This window comes from Astyanax mexicanus, chromosome 21 (assembly GCF_023375975.1).
Source record: "Astyanax mexicanus isolate ESR-SI-001 chromosome 21, AstMex3_surface, whole genome shotgun sequence".
Taxonomy (NCBI): Eukaryota; Metazoa; Chordata; class Actinopteri; order Characiformes; family Acestrorhamphidae; genus Astyanax; species Astyanax mexicanus.
The window spans coordinates 11,393,900-11,420,449 of NC_064428.1; the positions used below are offsets into that span (position 1 = coordinate 11,393,900).

At 35.7% G+C, this 26,550-nt stretch overlaps 1 protein-coding gene across 1 annotated transcript in view; it reads left to right on the plus strand.

Moving 5' to 3' along the window:
* Positions 1–26,550, plus strand: part of LOC125785907 (receptor tyrosine-protein kinase erbB-4-like) — a 253,364-nt gene that overhangs the window by 140,108 nt on the left and 86,706 nt on the right. Inside the window, exon 3 of the mRNA XM_049470118.1 lies at positions 23,280–23,466. Within this exon, the coding sequence (XP_049326075.1) occupies positions 23,280–23,466 (187 nt within the window). The remainder of the gene's footprint in view (positions 1–23,279; positions 23,467–26,550) is intronic.

Genomic DNA, 26,550 nt, shown 5'->3' on the forward strand with positions numbered 1-26,550 from the left:
AATCACATTGCAGGGTCAGAACTAACAGTGGAATAATTAACAGTTTAATCACATAATTTGATGTAATAAATCAATCACATTTATTCCTTCTTAATGAAAGAGAGAGAACAGAGGAGGGGGTTTAAGACAGTCAGAGTTAGTTATGAGATTCAATCCATTTTCTAATATAAATGAAAAGTGATCTGCTTTCTAAATTGACAGTAATGATGATTTAGATATTCTTTTATTACAGCAAGAATTTGAATCAAATTTACTTTCAAACTGTGTAAAAAAATATATTGTGTGTATTAATACATTAATATTAAAGGCACTAATTATTACAAGAGGAATGTTAGCCTTCAATAAGCCCTTTAGTAATGGCTAAATTATAAATAAGTCCTTTTTGTACGTTTTATTCAGTTTTCTTTGATGTCAAAGTGAGTTTTTGCCAAAACACAATAACAATGTTTGTTTAATAATTTAAGTGTTTTATTATTAATTTAGCTATTTTTTATAAAAAAATATCAAGCTATTTAAACATGTCCACGAATTCCTTGTCCTCCCTGTTAACTGGGGGTAACTCCTCCCCTTTAAAAAACCTTTGATCATCATCATTATTCACACTGATCAACTATCTATCTTACTGTCTGTATGTCAGGCTTTTCTATCTATCTATCTATCTATCTATCTATCTATCTATCTATCTATCTATCTATCTATCTATCTATCTATCTATCTATCTATCTATCTATCTATCTATCTATCTATCTATCTATCTATCTATCTATCTGCCTGCCTGTCTATCTATCTATCTATCTGTGTTTCTATCTATCTATCTATCTATCTATCTATCTATCTATCTATCTATCTATCTATCTATCTATCTATCTATCTATCTGCCTGCCTGTCTATCTATCTATCTATCTATCTATCTATCTATCTATCTATCTATCTATCTATCTATCTATCTATCTATCTATCTATCTATCTATCTATCTATCTATCTATCTGCCTGTCTATCTATCTATCTATCTATCTATCTATCTATCTATCTATCTATCTATCTATCTATCTATCTATCTGCCTGTCTGTCTGTCTGTCTGTCTATCTTGTTGTCTGTTTATCTATCTATGTCTGTCTGTCCGTCCGTCGACGGTTCCTACCTGTGCCTATCTATCTATCTATCTATCTATCTATCTATCTATCTATCTATCTATCTATCTATCTATCTATCTATCTATCTATCTATCTATCTATCTGTCTGTCTGTCTGTCTATTTGTCTGGCTGTCTGTCTCTCTATATATCTATCCACTGTGCCTGTCTATCTATCTGTCTGTCTGTTTCTCTGTCTATCTCTCTATCTATTTGTCGCCTGTCCATTCATCTATCTATTTATCTATATGTATGTCTGTCTGTCTGTCTATCCATACATACATACATACGTTCTTTCATCTGTCCATCTTGACCAAAGTGGAATAGAATACTAAAATTAGAGATGAGCAATATGATGATCCTAATATTTTTTTTAATATATACTTTTTTTCAATATACTTTTGAATCATATTGAGGATATCATCAGTGCTTGAAGATCACTGACCCACCTGTTGATTTTATTATAGAGAGCATAATTACTTCTGATTAATTGATGAAATGAACCTGTGTGTCCAAACACTGAGTTTAATATTATAGTGTGTAGTGTGAAAATGTCTTTATATATTGTGTTATAAGTTTATAAGTATATAAGTGTATGTGTTGTTTATGGTGTTGTATAAACAGTAAATGAAAGACTAAAACTAAAACTATGACAGTATCTGACGCAGTGTTATTCCTGTAGTACATGTTGATGTGTAGTGAGAGTCTGACAGTGATATAGTACAGTGATTTATTATTTATGTACAGATGTTGTTGTTTGGTTCTCTGCTGTGATTCTCGGGGGTTCTGGATCAGTCTGCTGCTGCTGCTGCTGGTGTTGGTCAGTCAGCGGTGGCTAATGATGTTCCAGTGACTCTTCATTAAAATCTGATCAGTCAGTCTGGAGCTCTGATTGGCTGACTGGGAGCACTGGAGTGGGGTGTGTGAGGACTGAGGCTGTTTGCTTTCTCTCCTGCAGTATTAAACAGTGCAGTGTGTGACCAGATAGACTGAGGATCATCTTCAGACTCTTCATCTTCATTTTATTAGTGATAAAAGTAAAAAATAAAAAAATTGTTTGCATGTTAAAATGCATTGCTGATGATTTAGTTCTGAAATACAACATTTACTGTCCTGTTTCTCTACCAGCTACACCTCCACCTCATACCCTGTAAACCCCAGAGGCAGAAAAACACACAGTTCATACTGTACAACCCGAATATACCCCTATAAACCACCTCCTGCTCCTCTACTAACACGTTACTTATTTTTTATTCTTAGCTGTAGTATCAGTAATTGTAGTAGTACACACTAAGAAAAGTAAGTACAGATTTGTACTTAAAAGGGTACAAAGCTTGTCGCTGGGGCTGTACCTTATTTTGAGGTATAAAAAAGTATCTTTCAGTGAAAGTCCTTTTTTGTACCCATGGTTTTTGTGCCAGTAAAGATTATAAAGCTTATAAACATCCTCATCAACTAAATATGGCTCAAAAACTTGATGATCCAAAATTGTCTGGCTTTCAAATAAAAAATGTGCAATTGAAATATATATTGTTTGTTAGTACATTGATGCAGAATACTGAATGTACCCTTTGTCTGGTTAAATGGTACAAATGTGTACTTATTTTTGTTAGAAATTACTTTGTACTTCAGAGGGAACAAATCTGACCCTGTAAAGACCAGTATTGTACCTTTGAGGGTACAATTATGAAGAGTGTACCTTTGAGTACAAAAAAGTACTTATATCGTATCTCTGTTTTTTAGAGTGTAGTACTAGTAATAGTAATGGTAATTGTAGTAGTAGTAGTAGCAATTGCAATGGTAGTTCACTAGTAATAGTAATGGTAATTGTATTAGTAGTAGTAGTAGTAGTAATTGCAGTAGTAGTAGTAGTATTAGTAATAGTAATGGTAATTGTAGTAGTAGTAGTAGCAATTGCAATGGTAGTTCACTAGTAATAGTAATGGTAATTGTATTAGTAGTAGTAGTAGTAGTAGTAATTGCAGTAGTAGTAGTAGTACTAGTAATAGTAATGGTAATTGTAGTAGTAGTAGCAATTGCAATGGTAGGTCACTAGTAATAGTAATGGTAATTGTAGTAGTATTAGTAATAGCAGTAGTAGTAGTACTAGTAATAGTAATGGTAATTTTAATAGTAGTAGTAGTAGTAGTAGTAATAGCAGTAGTAGTAGTACTAGTAATAGTAATGGTAATTGTAGTAGTATTAGTAATAGCAGTAGTAGTAGTACTAGTAATAGTAATGGTAATTGTATTAGTAGTAGTAGTAGTAATTGCAGTAGTAGTAGTACTAGTAATAGTAATGGTAATTGTAGTAGTAGTAATTGCAGTAGTAGTAGTACTAGTAATAGTAATGGTAATTGTAGTAGTAGTAGTAGTAGTAGTAGTAATTGCAGTGGTAGTTCACTAGTAATAGTAATGGTAATTGTAGTAGTATTAGTAATAGCAGTAGTAGTAGTACTAGTAATAGTAATGGTAATTGTAGTAGTAGTAGTAGTAGTGATTGCAGTGGTAGTTCACTAGTAATAGTAATGGTATATGTACTAGTATTAGTAATAGCAGTAGTAGTACTAGTAATAGTAATGTAATTGTAGTAATAGTAGTAGTAATTGCAGTGGTAGTTCACTAGTAATAGTAATGATAATTGTAGTAGTATTAGTAATAGCAGTAGTAGTAGTACTAGTAATAGTAATGTAATTGTAGTAATAGTAGTAGTAATTGCAGTGGTAGTTCACTAGTAATAGTAATGGTAATTGTAGTAGTATTAGTAATAGCAGTAGTAGTAGTACTAGTAATAGTAATGGTAATTGTATTAGTAAGAGTAGTAGTAATTGCAGTAGTAGTAGTACTATTAATAGTAATGGTAATTGTAGTAGTAGTAATTGCAGTAGTAGTAGTACTAGTAATAGTAATGGTAATTGTAGTAGTAGTAGTAGTAGTAGTAATTGCAGTGGTAGTTCACTAGTAATAGTAATGATAATTGTAGTAGTATTAGTAATAGCAGTAGTAGTAGTACTAGTAATAGTAATGTAATTGTAGTAATAGTAGTAGTAATTGCAGTGGTAGTTCACTAGTAATAGTAATGATAATTGTAGTAGTATTAGTAATAGCAGTAGTAGTAGTACTAGTAATAGTAATGGTAATTGTAGTAGTAGTAGTAGTAGTGATTGCAGTGGTAGTTCACTAGTAATAGTAATGGTATATGTACTAGTATTAGTAATAGCAGTAGTAGTAGTACTAGTAATAGTAATGTAATTGTAGTAATAGTAGTAGTAATTGCAGTGGTAGTTCACTAGTAATAGTAATGTAATTGTAGTAGTAGTGATAGTAATTGCAGTAGTAGTAGTACTAGTTATAGTAATGATAATTGTAATAGTAGTAGTAGTAATTGCAATGGTAGTTCACTAGTAATAGTAATGGTAATTGTAGTAGTAGTAGTAATAGCAGTGATAGTTCACAAGTAATAGTAATGGTAATTGTAGTAGTAGTAATAGCAGTGATAGTTCACAAGTAATAGTAATGGTAATTGTAGTAGTAGTAGTAGTAGTAGTAGTAGTGGTAGTTCACTAGTAATAGTAATGGTAATTGTAGTAGTATTATCAGTAACTGTAGTAGTAGTAGTAGTGTTATCAGTAATTGTAGTAGTAGTAATAGTAATGTAATTGTAGTAATAGTAGTAGTAATTGCAGTGGTAGTTCACTAGTAATAGTAATGTAATTGTAGTAGTAGTGATAGTAATTGCAGTAGTAGTAGTACTAGTTATAGTAATGATAATTGTAATAGTAGTAGTAGTAATTGCAATGGTAGTTCACTAGTAATAGTAATGGTAATTGTAGTAGTAGTAGTAATAGCAGTGATAGTTCACAAGTAATAGTAATGGTAATTGTAGTAGTAGTAATAGCAGTGATAGTTCACAAGTAATAGTAATGGTAATTGTAGTAGTAGTAGTAGTAGTAGTAGTAGTGGTAGTTCACTAGTAATAGTAATGGTAATTGTAGTAGTATTATCAGTAACTGTAGTAGTAGTAGTAGTGTTATCAGTAATTGTAGTAGTAGTAATAGTAATAGTAATTGCATTAGTAGTACCAGTAATTGTAATATTAGTAATATTAATTGTAATAGTAGTATCAATAATTGTATTGTTAGTAACAGTAATTCTAGTAGTAGTAGTAATATTAATGGTAACTGTAGTAGTAATAGTAGTAATAGTAATTGTATTATTACTAATAGTAATTCAATAGTAGTAGTAGTAGTAGTAGTAGTAAAGGTAATGGCTATTGTAGTAGTAGTAGTAGTTATAATTGCTGTGGGAGTTTACTAGCAAAAGTAATTATAGTATTAGTAATAGTAATTCAATAGTAGTAGTAGTACTAGTAAACGTAATGGCTATTGTAGTAGCAGTATCAGTAATTGTAGTATTATTAAAGTAATTTCCGTAGTAGTAGTACTAGTAAAAGTTATGGTAATTGCAGTAGTATTATCAGTAACTGTAGTAGTAACTATTAGTAGTATTATTATCAGTAATTGCATTAGAAGTATCAGTAATTGTAATAGTAAAATCAATAATTGTAGAAGTAGTATCAGTATATAAAGTAGTAATAGTAATTTTAGTGGTGTAAGAAAAAATATCACAGTGTTATGTTTTGCAGTTCTGTATATATTATCAAAAATAATTGATTCGTTGATTTGAAATCATTAATTTATGAATAGAGATTGATGTCATACAGTAGGTAATTTAGTGCTGTGTTAAATACCATCCCACTGTAATTCAATTCAACTCTTGTTTTACTCACATGTTGTGAATAAGAGTGATTTAAAAATATTAAAATTAAAATTTTCGCAATCGGCATGTATTAAATGGTAAACGCCTGTATCGTAACATATATCATATATATATATATATATATACATGTATTCTTTATCTATATATAACTCTATATATAATTCTGCTGCTGATATATAACTGAGATTAGAGTGTATTGTGGAGGTGAGGGTGGAGGAGCTGAATAAAGAGTAAAGAATGAGTAAATCTCAGTGAGTGGAGTAGAAGATGAGTAGGAGAGAAAGTTGTAGTTTTTGTTGGTATTCAATACGAGAAGAGTTCAGGCTGTGGTTCTGTTCTGAGTCTCAGTGTCTGGGATCAGTCCTCTCCTCTAAGACGTTCCTCAGACCCATCAGAGCTTTTGTGAATATCCCTGCTTTTGATAAGGCCGGCTGTGTTTTGATATCAAAGTGACTTTGATCTGGAAATCTGCTGTAATGTCGCCGGGCTGCTCTCGCTCCTGCAGCAGAAGCAGCTCTGCTCTCGCTCTGCTTAAAGACTGGTGTGGGGTTTGGGATTGGCTCTGAGTAATCTGCTTTACTGCAGGAGGAGTCGACCTGTGCTCTGCAGAAACCCGTATCTCCAAACGCTCAGAATGAGGAAGATCATTATCTTTTATCTTGATGCAGATTTGAGTTCCAAGAATGTCACTCTCTAAAGTCTTTCTAAAATATTTTACATTGTTTGGACACTAGACTGGTGTCAACTCAACTGATGTCGCTCCAAAAACTGAGCAATGGGAGAAATGGTTGGAGAAAAAAATGGTTAAAGGATGAATTCAGTGACCCCGCTTAGAATTACTACCATAGTATTAGCATTGCTATAAAGTGTTAGCATCACCATTAGCATCGCTATGCTACCATATCCTTAACATCGATACCACATCAGCATTAAAATCTCCAATATCACTTCCATTAGGTTCGAAACTTTGTTGTCACTTAGAATCACTTCTGTAGTACTAGCATTGCTACTAAAGTGTTAGCATCACCATTAGCATCGCTATGCTACCATATCCTTAACATCGATACCACATCAACATTAGCATCTGCAATAGCATTTCCATTAGGTTCACAACTTTGTTGTCACTTAGAATCACTACCGTAGTATTAGCATTGCTACTAAAGTGTTAGCATCACCATTAGCATCGTCGTTTTACATTTTTTTACATTGTTTGGACACTAGATTGGTGTCAACTCAACTGATATCGCTCTAAAAACTGAGCAATTGGAGAAACGGTTGGAGAAAAAAATGGTTAGAGGATGAATTCAGTGACCCCGCTTAGAATTACTACCATGGTATTAGAATTACAAGTATAGTGTTAGCATCACCATTAGCATCGCTACGCTACCATGTCCTTAACATCGATACCACATCAGCATTAGCATCTGCAATAGCATTTCCATTAGGCTTGCAACTTTGTTGTCACTACTGTAGTATTAGCATTGCTACTAAAGTGTTAGCATCACCATTAGCATCGTCTTTAAAAAAAAATGTTATATTGTTTGGGCACTAGATAGGTGCCAACTCAACTGATGTCGCTCTAAAACTTGAGTGGAAAGAAATGAAATGGTTGGAGGATGAATTCAGTGTTTTTTCATTTTTTTTTATGTTCTGCATTGTAGCTTTATACTAGGCGCACAGGCATCCATATAAGCAGTGATGGTATAGTTACTTTGAAAAAGTAATCTGATTACTGATTACTGATTACTCCTTTAAAAAGTAACTTAGTTACATTATGGATTACTTGATTTTAAAAGTAACTAAGTTACTTTACAAGTTACTTTATTAGTTACTTTCAGCAGCTGCAGACACCACCTCCCGCCGCCTTAACATAAACATTATAACCAGTTTTGCCAATACTCCCTTTATTGGAAAATGCATTTTTAACAGCAACAATTTATCTCTGTTAAGTTGAACTATTTCCTAAAAAAATAAGTTTTTTTTTTTATAAAAGTAAAAAAAAATAACTTAACATAAATATTTTTTTAAATAAAAAATAAAATATGGTCTTTCTTGATTTTACTAAACATAAATACTTGTTTTTATAAAAAAATATATAAAATAAAGAAAGTCTTTCTTGACCTGACATATTTAACACTGTAAAACTGAACATTGAACTTGTTGTTCTCTGCAGGGCAGCAATGAGTGGTTTTATAAAACAGAACCGTGTATATGGTCTAGACCAGGGATCACATATTTGCAGACTGCGGTCCGGGTCCGGACCCAGACGTTGTCCAATACGGACCCATACCGGACCCAACTACTGAGAAGCATTTAATTCTGACAGTGTTCATTTAAAGCACTGGAACTTTTCTTGTCTTTACGGTATGTGCGCTCTGCGCCACAGTGAACTTCCAATCACGTGTGGTGTAAAATCTTCAAACGCTCTCCTCTGCCAATCAAATTTGTGGCAGACCGCTGGCCTGGCTAGTGAATTGGGACGCGGCCGCAAAAAAACGCCTTTTTAAAGAGATAGGGAGCCCGAGAACTGGCGGAAAAACAAAAACAGGCGGAAACTAAAGACACGCCGAGCGCGAGAGAGAGAGACAGGGGAGAAAGCGAGACGCGTGTGATTGGGGAAGAGCGGAGGGGGAATGGGTAAGGGAGCGGTGTGTGTGTGTGTGTGTGTGGAGGAGATGAGGTGGAGAGAGAGAGAGAGAGAGAGAGAGAGAGAGAGAGAGTAACGCACAGTGACTTAAATAAGTAACTTTAATCTGATTACTGGATTGGAAATAGTAACGCGTTAGATTACTCGTTACTGAAAAAAAGGGTCAGATTAGAGTAACACATTACTGACATCACTGCATATAAGGCATTATTTATTACACAAAAATTGTTAAACAAACTAGTATATGTTTTATATTTTACATCTTTCTAAGTAGCTCCTTTTTGATGCTTACATGACAGTTTTGCACATTTTCTCAGGCATTTTCTCAGTGTTGTGAAGAGGTATGTTGCATGTTACAGGTATACAGTGAATAGTGAAAATTTGAGTAACGTTCTAATCCAGATTATGAGAAGCAAGAACTACTCAACTAAATAAAGAAAAAAAATACTTTAAGAAGAAAATGAAGATCAGTCACTTCAAGTGCAGTCACTGCAAATACCATCAAAAATGTTATAATGATGGAAATGGCACTCATCAGTACCACCCCAGGAAAGGAAGAGCAAGAGTTTCCTCTGTTGTACAGGATAAATTCATCAGAGTTACCAGACCCAGAAACCACAAGTTAAGAATATTTTTGTTTATTTAACACTTAATCCATAATCTGGATCACTTCACTATTCATTTACTATGTAGAAAAAAAGAAAAAACATTTAATGAGAAGGTGTGTCCAAACTTTTGACTGGTACTGTAAATACATACTGTAAATTTGACTTGAATTGAGTTAAATTAGTGAGATTACATGCACGTAATACTCTTATAATTGTTATATTTCAGTCATCCTATCAACACATTTATATGCATTTGCATAAAAGCAATATGAAAAACCTTAAATAAGTCAAACCATCATCTGATTTCCAATTTGCAATTAGACAGTAAACTTACAATAATGTGTGATGCACTTCATTATGAGCGAATGAGCAGATGAAGGCACTATTTTAGTGATCTGTAGGGAGCCGTGCACCATGTAGCGTGATTTAGGGCGTGTCAGTGTGTCTTTACTATCGTAAAGGTGAGAAAAGTACACCTTGCGCTGCTCGAAATGTGCAAAAGGCATGTACTAATTCTCTTAATTAATCACGGGTGTGGTTAATTTTGGGCATAACATAAAATAAACCAATCAGCGTGTCACTTGCTTATCATACCCTTTAAGAGTCAGGTGAGCTCTGACTTTGAGGGATTGCTATTTTAACGGTGCAGCTACCTGGACATGGCATACACTTCTCAGACATGGCATACACTTCTCAGTAGAGGACACTGACCTTCTCGTTTACACTGTAAAGGTACACCAGCAGCTTTGAAGGGAACTCATTTAGGGTGCCCAATGCACTTGCGTTGCCAAGATAGCAATGGACGTCTGTTGACTGTTGTCAGGGTTTTAATCAGTCAGTGGCGCACCTGTGTTTTTGGCTGCCAAAATAGCAATACACCAGAAATGTACCTGAACACACCACATTTCCAGAACACCACACCCATCAGTATAGATATATATACAGAAGCTCTGTTGCTATTTAAACCATGCAGGCGGAAGGTGTGAAAATAGACTGTTGGCAGAGTGTAAGATAGTAATGAGCATTACAACATAGGGCCCTGAGTTTCCTGTTTAGATATCTCCATGTTCGCAGTAGCTCTTGCATCAGCATCATTAGCAGAGCTGCATATTTTATTGCTTCTTTAGTTCGTAGTTCATTTCGTAGCCGCAGCAGTTGTCTATTTTCTCCAGTACATGTAGGATGTGATACTGAAGCAGTAAATACTGAGGGAAGGAAGGGAGAGTTTGAGTACAGAGCTGCTCTGTAGTGGAGAGGGAGTTATTAATCCAGAGAGAGAAAAGAATGCTGGGATTAATAATTAATGGGATGGTCATGGAGGACAGATCTACTCATCTCCACGCTTTATTACACTTTTATTACACACTTTATTCAGTCTGTTTTTATGGTGGAACATGATGTTAGCTTTAGCTAATATTCCCTATCTAAAATACTAATACAGAATACACCAGCAGATGACATGTCACTTCCTCCAGACTTCCTTGATTTCCAAATGAAATGTAAAATGTACTGATGATCAGTGATGGTTTGGAGAGACATGCTGATCATCTGCTGGTGTTGATCCACTGTGTTTTATTAAGTCCAAAGTCAGCAAGCACTTCATGCTTCCCTTTGCTGCTGATAAGGAGATGCGGATTTCATTTTCCAGCAGAACTTGGCACACTGCCAAGTAGTACCAATTTGTCTAAAATGTAATATTTAAATTTTCTGAGACACTATTTTTTTGGTATTTCATTGGCTGTAAGCCATAATCATAATCAACAATAAAAGAAATAAACACTTAATAAAATAGATCACTCTGTGTTTAATACATCTATATAATAAATGAGTTACACATTTTCTCAAATGAATTACTAAAATAAAGTAACTTTTCAATGATATTAGTACATGCAATCGGCTAATCAGGCTATCATGCTAATAATTAATAATGTGAGCAATTTTTTGGATCACAAGTGAGATAACAACTATGCTGGTCTTACTTTGGGGTGGATTTAATAAAGTTTTTTGATTTTATTCAGTTGAAATTGAAGGAGAAGGTGTGTCGAACTCTATAATTGTTTAGAGGATGTTGTTGATGGCAGTGTGTAAATCGAGTAGCTGCTCCCATCTGTTTTGATTTCTTATGATTTCTATATTACTTCCTCATGTTCAAATAATCCAGTTTTTAAATATGCCTTAATCAGGCTTTGTGTGTAACTCTACTAAAAGTGAATTAATGGATATTGGGAAACCCACCCCTGACCAGTAAACTGTTCAGGTCTGAGGTGGTCTCCTTTTATTGAAGTGACCTTGATTAATGGGCAGCATGATGTTTGATTCAGGAGCGATTACAATCATGTGGTTATACTGGATTTGGATTGGATGTGGTTCTGTAGAAGAGGATGAGTAGTGAAGGCGAGGGGTGGTTTAGGGGGGGTGTAGAGGGGTTTAAGGGAGGGGGATGGAGTACAGGGGCTGATGGGGCTCATAAATGTTTGAGTGGTCAGTCTTCAGAACTGAGTCCACAGAGAAAAAGAGAGATCAATACACAGAAAGAACAGAGTACAGAGAGAAAGAGAGAGAGAGAATAGTGGGGGTTGACAGGGATTATAAAGAAGAAGGATTGAAAACAGACGAGATAAAACCAGTAACTCAGCCACACTCTATTCTCTATATCTGTTCATTAGTAGAGTTCAGCATAAAGAACAAAACGCTCGCATAAAACTCATAAATAATGAAAACATGAAGAACCAAGAAGCCCAAACAGAAGAAATGTTATTTTTGTATTTTTTTATGTGGTACTAAGCTGATTAATGTACTGTTTGCAAAATGTACTAAGCACAATAATATAGAGGATATATTAATTTAAATAAATTTTTAATTTTTCGTATTATATCGTAGAGGATAATATAATTATAATTTTCAAAACACTTAAAAAAAAGTCATGATTAAAGTGGTATTCTCTCTTGAAAGCCATCTATTTTAGATTAGTTTTGCTATTTTAATGTGAAGTTTTAAAGGATACTTGTTATGCAAAACTTTTTGCATGCTTTTGTATTTCCACTTGGGTATCCACATCAAGAACTTTTTTAACTAAGTAAAGAAAAAAAAATACTTTTCAAAAATTTTTTAAGAACTTTAAAAGTGTCCTCACGTGAAAAGACCATCAAAAACAATATGATAGAACTGGCACTCATCAGGACTACACCAGTAAAGGAAGAGCAAGAGTTTCATCTTACTAACATTAAAAATAAAATAAAATAAAAAATCCTACATATTGCAGACGATATCATTATAATTTTTGAAATGCTAAAACAAACTATGTCATGATTAAAGTGGTATTCTCTCTTGACAGCAGACTATTTTAGACTAACCTCTCAACAAAGTAAAGAAAAAAGTTACTTTAAGAAAAAATGAAGGTCAATTAATCTAAAAAACTTCATTAACTTTGAAAGTGACCTCAAGTGCAAAGACAAATATGTTTTTGACAAATATGTCAAAAACAATATGATAGAACTGGCACTCATCAGGACCACCCCAGTAGAGGAAGAGCAAGAGTTTCCTCTGTTGTACAGGATAGGTTTATTAGAGATACCAGCCTCAGAAACCAAACAATTTTACTACTATAAAAAATAAAAATCATACATAGTGTTTTAAATAGGTCTGTCATTGATTGTTTTGCCGTAGTAATAATTACGATTATAACACTATTATTGCTATTTCAACACCATTTTATGAAACTGATATAAAGAGAATACAGCAGCGCAATTAAAACATTTACACATTACTTTTTTATTCATACAAAAAATAGACATAATTTTCTTGCCAAATAAACACAATGGACAAGATTAAAAACATAAACAAAGATCAAGCCTATATGTTGTACATTAAGTCAATAATGTTACACTCCTAGATTCAAACTATATTACAAATTTATTTGCTAAATACACAAGAAATCTCTTTAAAATAGAGATACTATATTGTGGCCTATTGTATCTATATATATATTAAAATGTTTGAATATTGAGAAATTAACTGTGATTTACCCCATATATAAGTACATTCTGCTCTTGCTTCATTATTATAATCAGGCTTGCTTTGGTTTGGTTTGGCTTGCTTCGGTTTCCTTTGGTTGGGTTTTGCTTGATTTGGGTTTGAATAGGGTTTGACTAAGCTTGATCTGGCTTGAATTTATTTAGGTCTTGTTTGGATTTGGTTGGCATGGCATGGTTTGGTTTGGTTTTGCTTATGTTAGGTTAGGTTGGGATGAGTTGGGTTGGGTTGGGTTGTCTTGGCTTGGTCTTGGTTTGTATTTGAATTTTGGTTTGGTTGGCTTGGGTTGGTCTGATTACGGTTCAGATAGTGTTTGACTTGGCTTGGTCTGGTTAGGGTTTTAAGTTTGGTCTTGGCTTGGCTTTTCTAGGATTTGCCTTGTCAGGCTTGCCTTTGTCTGGTGTGGTCTGGTTTGGCTTTGGTTAGGTTAGGATGAGTTTGATTTAAGTTGTGTTGGTTTGGTCTGATCAGGTCTGGGTTGGATTTAGTTGTCTTGGCTTGGTCTGGTTTGGATTTGGGGTGGGGTGGGTTGGCTTGGTTAGGGTCTAGGTATGGTTTGACTTACTTTGGTCTGGCTTGGATTTGGTTAGCTCAGATTGGCTTGACTATTCTAGGCTTTGCCTTGCCTGGCCTGCCTTGGTCTGGTTTGGTTTGGTTTTGTTTGGATTTAGTTAGGTTAGGTTCAGTAAGTCAGGTTGGGTTGAGTTGGACTGTGTTGCATTTGGTCTGATTTGGTCTTGTCTGGTCTAATTTGGGTTTGAATTTGGTTTACTTTTGTCAGAGTTTGGTTTAGTTGGCTTGGTTTGATTTGTTTTTGGGGAAAAATTCAAGTGTACCAAATTTGACACAGTAATTTAGATTGTAACTCTGTTTAACACTTGGTTGTTGCTTCAATAATTCACAATCCTTTATTATACATTTCACAGCCATTAAGCTTGAATCTGCAAGCCTCTAATTATTGCTTCAACCCTGAATAAAACTGAAAAACACTGGTCAGAACACTGACCACTGACACAGATGTTTGGATTGGAGTTAAACATGGATACTTTGTTCAAAAACAACTAAAGTTGTATTTTCTTTAGTTCTCTTTGAGGACTTTTACCCCTAGGGATTGGCTCGTACAGTGTATTAAAGCAATCCCTCTTAGGAGACGCACCTTTTTAATTGCATTTCACTGGACTGACATCATTTGTTGAATGTCGTCTTTTGTCTGTGACCTCTAAACCTCTCTATTGTCCACCGCTCTCCACTCTCAGTCCTGTGTCTTTCTCAGTCCCGTGAGCCCGTGTGTCACAGTGTTTCTCTCCACTATCCTGATGACCTGCTATTGTTCACCAGCGCTTGCCAAGTGGTCAGGTCAGGGTGGCCGTCACGACTGTGCCCGCCGGTCCCCGGGTGGTAAAGTCAGGGCGTTTTTTGTGTGCGGTGGCCCAAACTTTCCTCGCCTGGCACGAGCTGACATTAAAACCAAGTATTCAACAGCGCTTAATTTATGAGCCTCTTCAAATGGTTTCCCTCTGTGGATTTTTAATATCTCTCTGTGACAGCTGGTTTCGGGCAAATATGCGCAGCGTTGTGCCGCCTGCCACATGGGGTGTAACAAACAGATTGCGTTAAACAGCGACAATGACATTTATATTGTTTTCCCTGCGATTGGGATGCAGACGGGGTCCCTGCCGCCCTCCCTCATGTGCCCACTCGCACTACAAAATGATACAGATGATAAAACATTTGCTGGCTAACCTCAGAAGCGGGAGATACCGCAGACTGCTCACTGCCTTTAACACCTCCTACTGTCTCCCTGCTTTAACCTTATACATTATGCACCGTGGCACATAGTTCCCCACGCTTTCTTCCTCATGTTCCCAGATCTTTATTCTCATACTGCGCAAAGTGAGGGCATGGTTTGACATGTTTGGGTGGGTTAGGTTGGGATGGCTTAGCTTAGTTTGGGTTGGTTTAGGTTTAGATAGGGATTGTCTTGCATTTAGTTAGGTCTTGTTTGAATTTGGGTGGATTTTCTTCAGTTGCCTTGGTCTGGTTTGGATTTGGTTTGGTTAGTTTAGGTTAGGATGAGTTGGATTGGTTGTGTTGGTCTGTAACAATGTAATTAACATCTGGTTGGGTTGGCTTGGCTTGGTTTGAGTTTGGTTTGGATGGATTGGGTTTTGTTAGTGTTTGGATAGGGTTTGATTAGCTTGGTCTGGCTTGGATTTGGTTAGGTCTTGTTTGGCTTGGTTTGGTTTGGTTTTGGTTAGGTTAGGATTGGGTTGTGTTGTCTGTAAGAAACTGATTGTGTTCAACAGCGATAATGACAATGTCATTGACATTTGGTTGGGTTGGGTCATGTTGGAGTTTGGTTGGTTTGGACTGCACACCTCCTACTGTCTCCCTGCTTTAACCTTATACATTATGCACCGTGGCAAATAGTTCCCCACGCTTCCTTCCCCATGTTCCCAGATCTTTATTCTCATACTGAGCAAAGTGAGGTGAACCAGGGTAGAACCAGCCAGCCGTCGGACCCCTCAGACAGAACATGAAAATTTCATGCTGACCCGGCGAGGCCTGACCATCAATGCCAAGGTCAGGGTCTGTTTTACATCCAGGTATTTCCTAGCCATGCTGGATCTTAAGAGTGTAGCAGATTCTGAACTGCTGATAGAACAGCTTCAGTTAGTATTGTTTGGGTCGGGTTGAACAAATTTACCCAGCATGTTCCAACTCAATGGTTTGATTGACATATCTTGTAATACAGACTGTACCATAGACGATTGGCTGGATCACCAGTTCCTTCTTTTTCCAGTACCACAGTATAGTCTTCTTTGCAAACTAATAGAGCATTTCAGTGGAGTGGGTTCTCCTGTTCTACTTTCTTGTAGTGTTTTTATTACTCCTACTTGAAAGTCACAGCTTTTTCTTTAAATACTTGGTTCCTCTTAGACTCTAAAATAATTTTTTATTTGGTTTTCCACCAACATGTAACAAGCTCCATTCTGGTTTGCATACCCACTGTAATATTGAACCATTCAGTGCATTTCAACCAACAAAAATCGGTTCTGGAACCTTAAAAGTCAGTTCCCAGATGGAACCAAAGAATAGTAGATTCATCCTTGTGCAAACTCAATTTGTTGATGACGTATCCTTGGTTCCAAAGCCCGAACAGAAGCAGTTCAAGAACTTTCTTTTGATTCTTTTGGTTGAAAAGGACTCTCAGTGGTTCTACTTAATGTTGTCATGGAGCTTGTAGTGGTTGTACCACCCTGTTGATGACGTATTCTCTGACGTATTTTCGTTTCCACTAAAACTGATGCAAACGTTGGATGATTCGCTGAAAAGCACCAATGTTCTTATAAACCTGAATGGAAACAGTTAAAAAAAGTTATTTTGGTTGAAAATGGACTAACAGAGGTTCTACTTAATGCTTTTAAGAAGTTTTATCGTTGTGGCTTCATTTTCTTACTTATAGCTTTCAGTTTTTCTTTAAATTCTTAGTTCCTCTTAGATTTTAGGAGATCTTTTCGAATATTTTAAATATTGTTTTTTCACAGTTTTTTCTTGCCACCATCTTTTTTCTTCTCGTTTCTTCTCAGATTGTCATCTTCATGTTTTTCATTTTTAAAGCTTTGTTCCTCCTAGTGGTTCTTCTTCATGCTCCTGGGGAGTTACTAATTGTTGAATCTTGATTCCTCTGAGGGGCTCATCCTCTTGTCATGCTCCTAGGGAGCTTTTTCCTCTTAAGGAGGTTCCTCATTATGATTCTTCTCACTGTTTTATATAGATTGGTTCTTTCTAATGATTTTAGACAGTTTTTATCTTTCATTCTTGCTTAATCTGAGAGCTTGTTCTGATTGGTCTTACTACTGTTGAGTTTTGGATCCTCTCTCAGCTTTTTAAGTTTATGCTTATTATCTGAGTCTTGGTTCCTTTCAGTGGTTCTTTCTTGTGCTCCAGAGTTGTTAGGTTGGCTTTACTGTTTTTACTCTTCTTTGTATTCTTCTTCTTCTATTCACAAATTTTTATCACTATATTCTCCAACAGCTTTTGACCTTTTTTGGACACACTTTTTTGGAATATAGTCAAACACTTTTGCACTTTTGAAAGGTTTTTGGACACTGCTATATCAGATGAAAATATTGGCACTCCACCATTTTAGCCAAAAATTGTTTGGGCTTCAGCGTTTAGCCAAAGAATTTAAGACTTTAGCATGCAGCCAAAGGCTTTGGACACTTCTATATCAGACAAGAGTATTAGCATTCCAACATTTTAGCCAAAATATTTGTAACTTTTTGCTTTTAGCCAAATGTTTTAGAATTTTTGCTTTTAGCTAAAGGTTTTTGGACACTGCTATATCAGAAAAAAATATTAGCATTCCACCATTTTAGCCAAAAGTTTTTGGATTTTAGCATTTAGCCAAAAGTTTTTTTGGCTTCAGTATTTAGCCAAAGATTTTGGACAGTGCTATATTAAACAGAAGTACTAGCTTTCACTCATTTCAGCCAAAAGGTTTTGAACTTTAGTATTTAGCCAACGTTTTTGGACACCTCTAGATGAGACCAAAGTATTAGCATTCCACCATTTTAGCCAAAATGTTTTAAACTTTAGCTTTTAGCTAAAAGTTTAAGGACTTGAGCTGTTAGCCAAAGGTTTTTTGGACTAGGCAAAAGTAATAGCATTCCACTATTTTAGCCAAAATTCAACAGCATAGCACTTCACACTCTTCACATTCTTCAGACAGAACCACCTTAGCAACCATTTTTAATTTTCAACATTATTAGCACACTTTTCCAAGCCAACTTAAAATTAATTCCCAAACTTTCCCTTTCTAGTTTTATTTACTCTTCATTTTTTATTCATCCCAGCTTTTCTCTCAGTGTTGCTTCTTCATATTCAGAGTAAGTTTTTTCTTTAAATCTTGGTTTCTTACAGTGTTCTTCTTCAGTGTTCAGACTCTTTGAGCTTTTTAGAATCTTGAAGTTCCTTCAACTTGCTTTTAGGGAGTTTTTCCTGCTAAGACCTTTTATAGCCCTTTAAAACCAATGTGGAATAGGCTCTGTTAATTTTGAACCATTTGGTGCATTTCCACCAATAAAAATAGGTTCTACAGGTTTTGTTCCCTGCTGGAACCAAAGAACAGTAGGTTCTTCAGCACCCAACAACTAAAAAAGTCCTGTAGTGAGAACCTGAGAATTGGGAATTTTTGTAACATTGTACAGATAAAAAGTATTTTTTTTTAGAGTATATGGGAAACCTCTATGTGTAGAGGTTTGTGTGAGTGGGCAGTCTGAATTGATGTTCAAACACGGTGTAAGAATGCTTGGTTTTTATGATTTTGAATGTTTTAATCTTTAAGCCTCGAGCATCAGCTCAACACTGCCAGTTCTTCAAAGCGTAGAGACTACCATCAGTCGTCTAATGATGTAGAGGAGCGATCCTCGTTCCCAGCATCCTGCAGTCCTGTAGCCCTGATGTTCAGGTCAGGAATGCTGAAAAGAGGAGCTCCAGCCTCAGGACACGGAGAGGAACGCAGGAATCAGGTTTAGGAGACGGTTTGGACTGTATGCAGTTGTTTTTTTTTGTGTAGCGCTGTTGCTAATTGCTGTGGTTGGAACTGAAGGAGTCCAGGGGGAAGCTCTTATTCTGAAACTCAAATAGAAAGAATGTAACCTACAGGGTCAGAGCTAGAGGCTGGATTTTCTATTTATAGGTTTATGTTTGAGTAAAATGAACATTATGGTTTTATTCTATAAACTACAGACATTTCTCCCAAATTCCAAATAAAGATATTGTCATTTAGAGCATTTATTTGCAGAAAATAACAAAAAAGAGCTTTCAGACCTCAAATAATGCAAAGAAAACAACAAGTTCATATTCATAAAGTTTTAAGAGTTCAGAAAAAATCAATATTTGGTGGAATAACCCTGGTTGGTTTTTAATCACAGTTTTCATGCATCTTGGCATCATGTTCTCCTCCACCAGTCTTACACACTGCTTTTGGATACCTTTATGCTGCTTTACTCCTGGTGCAAAACTTCAAGAGCAGTTCGGTTTGGTTTGATGGCTTGTGATCATCTATCTTCCTCTTGATTAAATTCCAGAGGTTTTTAATTTGGTAAAATCAAAGAAACTCATCATTTTTAAGTGGTCTCTAGTGTAATCTAATAACTTGGTTGTGCTCTTTACTCTTGGCGGCAACAGCTGCAATCAAGTGTTACTGATAACTGATAACGAGTCTTTCTCATCTCTGTGGAGGAATTTTGTTCCACTCTTCTTTACAGAATTACAGTTTTAATTCAGACACATTGGAGGATTTTCCAGCATAAACGTCCTGTTTAAGATCATCCACAGCATCTCAATCATCCAGACTTTAACTAGACCCTCCAAAACCTTCATTTAGTTTATTAATCCATTCAGAGGTGAACTTTAGAGGTTTGTGTTTTTTGGATCATTGTCCTGCTGCAGAACCCAAGTACACCTGAGCTTAAGATCACAAGCAGATGGACGGATATTCTCCTTCAGGATTTTAACTGAGGCGAGTGAGATCCTGCAGTTCTTTTTTTTTTTTTTGTATAATTTTATTTAAAATGTTTCCCATTTTCTCCCCGATTTACACGGCCAATTACCCAACCCACTCATTAGGACTCCTCCTATCACTAGTGATGCCCCAACACAGCAGGAGGATGAACACTAATACATGCTTCCTCTGATACATGTGAAGTCAGCCACCGCTTCTTTTCGAGCTGCTGCTGAGGCAGCATTGCCGAATAGCATCACAGCACTAACGCTCGGAGGAAAACGCAGCAACTCGGTTCTGATACATCAGCTCACAGACGCCCTGTGCTGTGGACATCATCCTAGGAGTGATCCCTCCCACCCGGATGGAGCAGGGCCAATTTTGCTCCCTCTGAGCGCTGGCAGCTCGATGGTAAATGCGTGAGCGGGGGGTTCGAACCTGCGACCTCCTGCTCATAGTGGCATCCTGCAGTTCTTTAAATGCTGTTCTGGGTTCTTTTGGGACCTCCTGGATGAGTTGTTCATGCCCTTTTGGAGTAATTTTGGTCTTCAGACGGGTTGTATTTAAGTGATTTCTTGATTAAACATAGACATAGAACGTAGTTTCACTTGTTTATACAAACAAAAAATACATTTATAAAATAATTACCATGTTCACAAATGTGGATGACGATAAACTCTTCTTCTTTTTTTTTCTTGTTCTTCTTCCATTCGTGGAATTTTATTATTATCTCCTCCATCAGCTTTTGACCTTTTTTTTGACTTCAGAATATAGCTAAATGTTTTTGGATGTTAACATTTAGCCAAATGTTTTTGGATGTTAGCATTTAGCCAAATGTTTTTTGATGTTAACATTTAGCCAAATGTTTTTGGATGTTAACATTTAGCCAAATGTTTTTGGATGTTAGCATTTAGCCAAATGTTTTTGGATGTTAACATTTAGCCAAATGTTTTTGGATGTTAACATTTAGCCAAATGTTTTTGGATGTTAACATTTAGCCAAATGTTTTTGGATGTTAGCATTTAGCCAAATGTTTTTGGATGTTAGCATTTAGCCAAATGTTTTTTGATGTTAACATTTAGCCAAATGTTTTTGGATGTTAACATTTAGCCAAATGTTTTTGGATGTTAACATTTAGCCAAATGTTTTTGGATGTTAGCATTTAGCCAAATGTTTTTGGATGTTAGCATTTAGCCAAATGTTTTTTGATGTTAACATTTAGCCAAATGTTTTTGGATGTTAACATTTAGCCAAATGTTTTTGGATGTTAACATTTAGCCAAATGTTTTTGAATATTAACATTTAGCCAAATGTTTTTGAATATTAACATTTAGCCAAATGTTTTTGAATATTAACATTTAGCCAAATGTTTTTGGATGTTAGCATTTAGCCAAAGGTTTTTGGATGTTAGCATTTAGCCAAATGTTTTGGATGTTAGCATTTAGCCAAAAGTTTTTAGATGTTAGCATTTAGCCAAATGTTTTGGATGTTAGCATTTAGCCAAAGTTTTTTTGGATGATAGCGTTTAGTCAAAGGTTTTTGGATGTTAGCATTTAGGCAAAGGTTTTTGGACCCTGCTAAATCAGACAAAAGTTTTAGCATTTCATCATTTTAGATGAACATTTTTAGACTTCAGCATTTAGGCAAAGGTTTTGGGACATCATCAAGATGTTTATTGGCAAATGTGAGACGGGCTGTTCTGTTAATTTTCACCCAGACCTGCAGTTCTTTAAATGTTGTTCTGGGTTCTTTTGTGATCTCCTGGATGAGTTGTTCATGCCCTTTTGGAGTAATTTCCATCGGTCAGTCACTCTTGGGAAGGTTCACCAGTGTTCCATGTTTTATACAGGTTCTATTTAAGTGATTTCTTGATGAAACATAGACATAGAATATCTTCACAAATGCGGATGACGCTGAACATAAAGCCACTTTTAGCAGCAGTTATTTCACAGTTAACAAAGTGATCAGTTCTCGGGGGTTTCGCTCAATCTGACTGCCTATGGAAGGAAGACGGGTCTGCATACTGTCTGCATCTGAGCCAATCAGCTTTTAGTATGCAAATTAAGTTTCTTTAACTTTTTTTACTAAAGATTTTCCTTGGATTAAAGGAGCTTTAATGTAATATTCTGTTTCTTCATGAGCATTAATTTACATTTTTATTATTCTCCGGCTAGATTTGATTAACTTGTTCCCACGCCTTAATAAGTTGTGGCCACGCCTTAATGATCTCGTTCCTACATCTAAGTATTTCATTCCCACTTTTTTTGTACATGATGTCACCTTAGGGTCTCCGTACTTTTCTGAATTTCTGTATGTAAAACCAATAGCCACTAAAAAACGTACTTTTTCGAAGAGTCCAGCAAATTTTGGTCAGCTGATAAAGAAAGTTTTAGCTGGTTTAAAGTAAATGAAATAAAAAGCTTTATGTTTTATTCTTGTTCTTATCTGCTGTGACCCGTCATTAACCTGTAGATCCTGAACCCGTGCAGAAACACAGCTGCCAATTACTCTGGTTTTGTTATGCAGAAAAAAACCTCCTCAGCCCCGGGGTTATTTTCCACACAGCACCTCTTCTTTAATAACACTGGTGAAAAGGGGAAGGTATAATCTGGGTAATTACACACTGCAGCACTGTCATTTCTCACTGTATTGTATGTGGTGTCAGGAGGACGCAGGGAACTGTAGTTTCTGCCTGTTATCAGCTGCACTTCATCACACGCCTGACTCTCTAATCACTGCCTGCAACTTTTATTCAACTTTTTAATATAAATATAACAATCATGCAAAACTGCAGCAACAATAGACGCCACACAGTTCATAACTGTTCCCTCAGTCCCTCAGAGACACGTGTTATTAATAATTAATCCACAGCATTAACCCTTTAACATCCTTTTTATTTCTGTATTTTCTTTTTAAGAACGTTTTTTAGTTTTTAAATGTACACCTCTGTTAAAAAAAATCTGAGATGACACCTTGTTCTATTTTCTGATTATTTGAGGCAAGATATTTGATGTAAAACCTCATTATTTATTTTTTCCCATTTAGTATATTGATAAAATGTGTTTTCATCAATTTTCCCAATTTTTTGTTTAGTCAATTATTCCTTTCATGAATAGAATTTTAGCTATTACAACAAAACAAACAAACAAAAAATCTCAGTTCTCTGATTTTTCCATTTTTGCATTTTTAATCAGAAATTTAATAGTATAATTCAACTTAATATTGGTACAAGACGCACAAAAATAAATAAATTAAATTTAAAATATATGTATTTTTCATTTTTCCTGAAGTAAAAATATAAATATTATTATAAATAATAATATAAACACAATATAAAAAAATTCTATTGTAAAAACGGTAAAAGCCCATTTCTTCTTCACTTAACTAAATGTAAAAAATAAAAAAAACTACCTTACATTTTGGGTCAACTGTTCAGAAAATTAAACTGATAAAGGTTATTCTGGCCGTTCTGGAAGCAGAAGATAATAAAGTAGGTGTTTCTAATAAAGTGGCCAGAGTTCTGGTGTTTGTTCTGATTTCTCTCCTTGTTGTTGGTGTTTTATTTGTACAGTCGATCAGAGAGGTGACCGGCTACGTTCTGGTGGCTCTGAATCAGTTTGATTATCTTCCTCTGGAGAATCTGAGAATCATCCGCGGCACCAAACTCTACGAAGGTCGATACGCTCTGGCCATCTTCCTCAACTACAGACGAGACGGATACTTCGGCCTCCGGCAGCTCGGCCTCAAGAACCTCACCGGTACGTTCCTCTACATTTATACTGTATTTACAATCACAACATTTACAGTTGCAAGAAAAAGTATGTGAACCATTTGGGATTATACTTGGATTTCTGCATAAATTGATCATTAAATGTGTTCTGATCTTTATATAATTCACAACAATAGACAAACACAGTCTGCTTAAACTAATACCACACAAAAATTATATGTTTGCAAGGTTTTATTGAACATAACATGTTATCATTCACAGTGAATGGGGAAAAAAGTATGTGAACCCCTCGGCTAACGACTAGCTAAGAGCTAATTGGAACCAGGATGTGATTGTGTTGAGATGTGTTGATTAAAGCTGTCCTGCCCTATAAAACAGTTTGCTGCTTTTAAGAAGCATTGCTTGATGTGAATCACGCCTCTCAGCACAAAAGATCAAGCTCTCAGAAGACCTACATTCAACAATTGCTGACTTGCGTGAAGCTGGAAAGGGTTACAAAAGTATCTCTAAAAGCCTTGATGTTCACGTGCCCACGGTAAGACACGATAAGTTCAGCACTGTTGCTGCTACTCTCCCTAGGCGTGGTAAAGTCCTGTAAAGATGACTGCAAGAGCACAGCACAACGTGTTCAATGAGGTGAGGAAGAATCCTAGAGTGTCAGCTGAAGGCTTACAGAAATCTCTGGCACATGCTAACATTTTCAACAAATCTACAATAAGGAAAACATTAAACAAGAATCCTGATGAGAACCAGTTTTATCATAATGTATTTGATTGTCTTTGCGGTGTCTGCACCTGAGGATATTTTCAAAGTTCTTGAAGTGTTTTGGATTGACAGAGCTTCATTTCTTCTTAAAGTATTTTAGTCTTTACTTAGTTGAGTAGTTCTTGTTCCTGTATTTCAGTGGCTTTACACTGATGCTACAGATGATCATATTCATATCCAACCCATAACCCAAAAGCCACGTTTGCATTCACAGCCTGTTTCCAGAAAAGTTTTCAGTTCAAGGCCATTTATCAAAAAGTACACAGTCTCATATACGCATCATTTACTCTGAATAAATGACATCTTTTACAGCCACCTCTGAAGACTTCCTTTATCTGCCGTTACCAGTCTGAACTCAGAATGACCCAAATGGATGACAGTTCTTCTGCACTTATCTTTCATTCCCAAACCTCATGCTATCAGGACATTACCTGCAGATTGAAACCATTTTTACCTTGGAAAATAAAAGAAAGAATGATTTATTCACTATTTCTACTAGCTTCTTTACTAGCTTTATTTATTATGGATGTTTTTACTACAACCCAAAAATATGAATTTGAACATTATAAACCCAATATACAGTATAAACCCAATATATTTCATATTTTATCTGCTTAATTACGTCATTTAATAATATACTGTACATCCCTTTCTACATTCCAAACAAATTTGGGACAGTGAAGTATTTGCTACTTTATAATTTTACCATTCCTTCTCACAACACTTCTAAAGTGTAAAGCTGTAAGTGGTATTAGTGAATATAGTAACTCTGTATTGTAGTAGAGAAGTGGGCGGAGCTTCTTCTGGTCATGGTGAACATAATAAGGCTTGTGTTGTGTACAGTAGTAAAGTTGTAGTAAGAGGTATTAGTGAATATAGTAACTGTATTGTAGTAGAGAAGTGGGCGGAGCTTCTTCTGGTCATGGTGAACATAATAAGGCTTGTGTTGTGTACAGTAGTAAAGTTGTAAGTGGTATTAGTGAATATAGTAACTCTGTATTGTGGTAGAGAAGTGGGCGGAGCTTCTTCTGGTCATGGTGAACATAATAAGGCTTGTGTTGTGTACAGTAGTAAAGTTGTAAGTGGTATTAGTGAATATAGTAACTCTGTATTGTGGTAGAGAAGTGGGCGGAGCTCACGATTACCGTATTCATAACTGCAGCACACAAGAAAATGACTAATGCAGTTGTTACTTGTTTACCTAACATTAGTGAAGTATCTAATAATAAAGTATATTAGTTATTGTTCATCTTAACAAATGATTCACTTGTAATGTGAAAGTAACATTAATTAATGCTGTAGTTCCGTGTTTAATTAACATTATCTAAGCATTGTTAATGTATTACCTCATGTCTTATTCGTGGTAACTAAAGCATTCATTCATGTTAGTTAGTCAACACTTAATGTAAAATGTTACCGAATAGGAAATGTGGCAAAAGGTTGGAAAGTTCAAGGGGGCTGAATACTTTTGCAAGGCACTGTAAATAGAGAATCTACTCCAGGTATTGGACTTTATTCTTTTAATTGGTCCTTTTATAAACTTTCTCTAGACCTCTCTGTGGGACCCTGAGAGCTCTGCATTTCTTCACCATTGAGAAACACTCATTTACTTCATTTCCAATCAGGAGAAACGGGAAACTGAGCTGTTTTTAGCTTTAATATTTCAGACCATTCTTACAAAATTCAGCAGTTTAGTGGAAGCATGTCGGGTTTGATGGCCGGGGCTCTGGACGTGTGAAGTGGGCAGAGGGAAACAGTGCCGCGGGCAGTTTGATTGGGGTGGTCCCCTCCTCTCACGGCCAGCAGAAACCCCCCCGGGCGACAGCAGAGCTGTGATGGAGGTGAGGGAGAGAAAGCTAAGCATGTTGCCAGGTATTCTGATCCCTTAGATTTCTTTCGTTACCATTTTTGTTGTATCTTTAAAGTGATCATCATTTGTTACAATGAATTTTCATTGGAAAATTCCAAGAAAGAGCCAATTCCATTTTACCTCTTAGCCTTACCACTGAGTCTGATTCAATTTAGGATAGATTTAGAAAAAAAAATCTGGTCCACCTTAAATAGGGCAGCAACAGTTACTGAGGCAATGCATTTAAGGTGGAAAAAACACACTAACAAACCACTGAGGCCTTTACAGAACAGCTGTATTTATGCTGTATTTAGACTAAATTACACACAGCTGGATTAACTCTATTAATTAATTACTTCTGAGGGTAATTGATTGTTTACACTGGATTTTATTTAGGGGTTTCAGAGTAAAGGGGGCTGAATACTTTTGCACTGTGTAAACCAGCCACAACGGCTCATAAATAGCATAAAAACGCAGTACAGTGGATAATTAATGTAT